The sequence below is a fragment of the Alligator sinensis genome, unplaced genomic scaffold (genome assembly GCF_000455745.1).
Source record: "Alligator sinensis unplaced genomic scaffold, ASM45574v1 scaffold27_1, whole genome shotgun sequence".
In the NCBI taxonomy this organism is placed as follows: Eukaryota; Metazoa; Chordata; order Crocodylia; family Alligatoridae; genus Alligator; species Alligator sinensis.
Genome location: NW_005842554.1, coordinates 699,479 through 703,027, shown reverse-complemented (window position 1 = coordinate 703,027; position 3,549 = coordinate 699,479). Strand labels below are relative to the sequence as shown.

The 3,549-nt window shown below is 43.4% G+C and overlaps 1 protein-coding gene across 1 annotated transcript in view; it reads right to left on the bottom strand.

The window, feature by feature from the left end:
• Positions 1-746: 746 nt before the first annotated feature.
• LOC102382089 (endothelin receptor type B-like) overlaps positions 747-3,549 on the bottom strand; it is a 29,019-nt gene continuing 26,216 nt past the window's right edge. Inside the window, exon 8 of the mRNA XM_025213855.1 lies at positions 747-1,665. Within this exon, the coding sequence (XP_025069640.1) occupies positions 1,505-1,665 (161 nt within the window). The 3' untranslated portion in view covers positions 747-1,504. The remainder of the gene's footprint in view (positions 1,666-3,549) is intronic.

Below are 3,549 nucleotides of genomic sequence, written 5' to 3'. Positions count from 1 at the left end.
GCCCACTGAAATGAAATAACAATCGCCATCAGTAGCCAATCTGCATTGTCCTTAGGGAAGTCTCTGAACTGTGTCCTTGAGGGTGACCTGCTAGTGAAAGAAACTTCCAAATCATGGTTCTTCTATCTCTTGAAATCTTCAGCTTCAGATGTTTTAGTTAAATATGAGTTACTGGGCTCAGTGCAGGAGGACCTGGATGAAATTCTCTGACCTGTGTCACACAGGATGTCAGTCTAGATGATCTAATAGTCCCTTATGAGTCTACACTGTGGTGTGCTCCTTTATCTAAGTTCCTGGGCAGAGTGTTGCTCAGAACCAATGGTGCTCAGCAATTCCTTTCCCCCTACAGTTCACTGACAAATTGCATGCCATGAATTTCCTGGCTCCAAGTACAGATCTGTCCACAGCACAACACCAGAGCTGATAGCTTCTGTTCTAAAGAGGACCAGGACTGGGACACTGTATAGTGATGCAAATCAGGCTTAAGTGAAAAGCTGATAGAGTGGAAGACTGGATGAAGAAATCAGGACACTGCCTGGTCCTAGCCCCACCCTAATTCTAGCCAGTGTTGCCATTCCCTTGCTTGCATTTACAAACAACAATGTAAAACAGACCTAGCTGGCTCCTTCAGCTCTCACAATAGAAGATACAATGAAAAGAAGCTACCCTATAGAAGGGAGGGTAGAAGCTACAGTAGGCTATATATATATATATATATATATATAGCCTACATACACACGTGTGTGTCTATGTGTGTGTGTGTGTATAAGCTATAATTTCAAATACAGAACAGGTTCTTAACCCTGATACTACTATGAATATAACATCCCCTAAGAAGCTTTATTATATACATGCCATTGCCTTTATTACAATATGGACACAAAGGGTGAAATTCATCCCCTGAGTAAACACCCAGCAGGAAATGTGAATCCAATGGGCTCCAATAGAACTTAAGTGGTAACTAGGGTTGGTGCTGGCTCTTTGCCACGGTGTGAATTTCATTTCTAGCAATTGTGTCCCAGCAGCAAAGAGGGGAAGGTGAAGTGCTGGTGATGCAGCTGCATCAGTTTTGCTTTGGGTTCTTAAATGGATCAAATCTGGAAATGATAATTCACCTTCCCCTGCTGATGTCCCTTGTCAGTTTCAGTGTGAGATCAATCCCAGCACCCCTTGCCCCATAGCTGGAGAGCAATGGTCCCAGGGTCACTCATCTTTCTCTTTGTGGATTTAAAAACCAAATTATCCTTAGAGGAGTGCAGAAAAGATCATAAATGAATGAAAGTACAGGCAGGTTTAGGGTTGCAGTTATGGCCCAGGCTATGGCTGAGCTCTGAGTTGGGTTAAGGTAGGGAGTGAAGCTCCTGCTGTTTCCAGCAGCTGTAAAATGAAGGTGAATGATTCAGACCCATCCAGGAAATGACTGCGAGTGAGATAGACGTCTCCTTTCATCTCTTGCGGTGCTGTCTCTCATCCTCTCCCTCTCTCCCCATTGATTTATGTATCTCTAGGAAGAGCTGTACTTGTTACTCAAGTGGGAGCTGCTCCGGTCCAGACCAAGTTCCTGCCCATTGGCTTTCCACTTCCCAACAGACCCTTTATCATCCGTTGGTGTGATGCTTAGGGTCGGTCTCTGGCACCAGCAGCACAGACAGGACTGTGAAGAGCCAGAGAGAGATTAGGAGCCTGGACTGTGGGAGAAAGCAGGGGGAAATATTCCCCTAAGCATATCAGTGCAGGAAGGATGTTTTGTGATTAAATAACTGGAAGGGTTTTGGCCTGGGAAAAAGTATCAATGCAGATACCTAAGGACTCCTTAAAATAAGAATCAGGTGTCCAGATACCTTTAGTTACCTTTGCAAACCTCAGCTGTTCTTTACAGACAGATAGGAAACATAGCGAGGGGCAAGAGATGTGGAGTCAATTTCCTTCCCTGCCACTGGGCATGTCTACACATGCATTAATGCAATGTTGTTACTGTGCATTAAGTTTAGTACCTGTAATAACAGGTACTAACTCAGTGCGCAGTAACTGGTGCTACTGTGCAGTACTGCTGGTGCATGCTCTTTTAGTGATGCTAATGCACAGTAGGCTAATTCTACCGTGCAATAGCTCATTAGCACAGCTTTTGCTGTGAAGCACTAATTGACTGTAGAATTAGTCTACTGTGTATTAGTATCTTGTGTAGGTGTGCCCATTGACTCCTTGCACAATCTTGAGCAAGTCACTTTAACTGTCTTGCCCCATCTGTCACAGCTGAATCCTTGTTCTTATCTATTTAAGTTTTTTATCTTCATTAACATTAATCTGGGTGAAATTTTAATGTGGAATAGTGCTTCTGGATTGACTCCCTGTGAGAAGGCGCCAGAGCTAGAGCACTTTTGTCTATCCAGGTATAAATGAATCTGATTTTAAAGGTTTAGTCCAGAAGAGCTATTCTGGATTATAATCCCCGTGTAGACAAACCCTTAGATTGTACATTTTTCTATGTGCTAAGTACGGTACCTAGAACAAAAGGCTTTGAACTTGGTTCAGGGCCTCAGTACACTACTGAAATATAAATAATTATTCTACCAATAGCAGATAATTTAGGGGATTAGTTTAGGACTAGATTGTGCAATCCTTACTCACATGAGCAATGACATCAAATCCCATAGGACCATACTTAGAAGAGTAAATGCTCACCAGGGTAAGACTTGCCCACTTCAACCTTTATGTGCAAATTATCTAGAAACAGATTTGGATTGAATTACATCTGAAATTATTTGATGAACCCTTTGCATGAAAGTATCTCAGTCCCTGGGTTATCTGTTCACCATTTCCCTCTGCTGTTAGCTCAAGGAAAGATAAAAATTAAACTTGGCTCGTTCCCCCATGTCCTTTCAGTGTTTCCAATGCTACCAGCCTTGCTGATATGGTAAACAGTGTTAGTCACAGTTTGTTCTAGATCGAGCCTCTTCACTCTGCTTCACAGTCTTGTCAAGCTGAGCAGGATGTGGGTATGGGAGCATCAATAACACCATTTGGGACCCTCTCCTCTGCCATAAAAATAGCTGACTGTTTGCTTCAACTAGGTCATTCCCCAAAGAGAAGCTGATACTTCAGTGACTCCACTGAGAGGCAGTGTTATCTACCAAATGGCACTGGATTGAGTATCAGGAGATGCAAGTTCTGTTTGTGGCTCTGTCATTGATCCGCTGTGTGCCCTTTGCCAAGCCACTTCCCCATCTCTGTACCTCTGTTTCTCCTCATCTTTCTCTGCTTGTTTGTTTAGTTTGAAGGCTGTTTGGGACAGGGGCTTTATCCTTCTGAGTGTTTGAGCAGTCCCTAACACAATATTGCTTAGGACTTGTAGGTGCAAGTCATATAAGTATTAACCGTCCTTCCAAGGTTCAAGCCTTACTCTGAGGAAGAAACAATCCTGCTTCATGCTTTGGCTAACCTCCACAGGATTCCATTACCTCTCTCAGGATCTAAATTGGGCAGTGCCATGGGGCACTTTGACTACTGGCACCTACAGCGAGTCACTGAAATTGCTTCCTACCTGAAAGC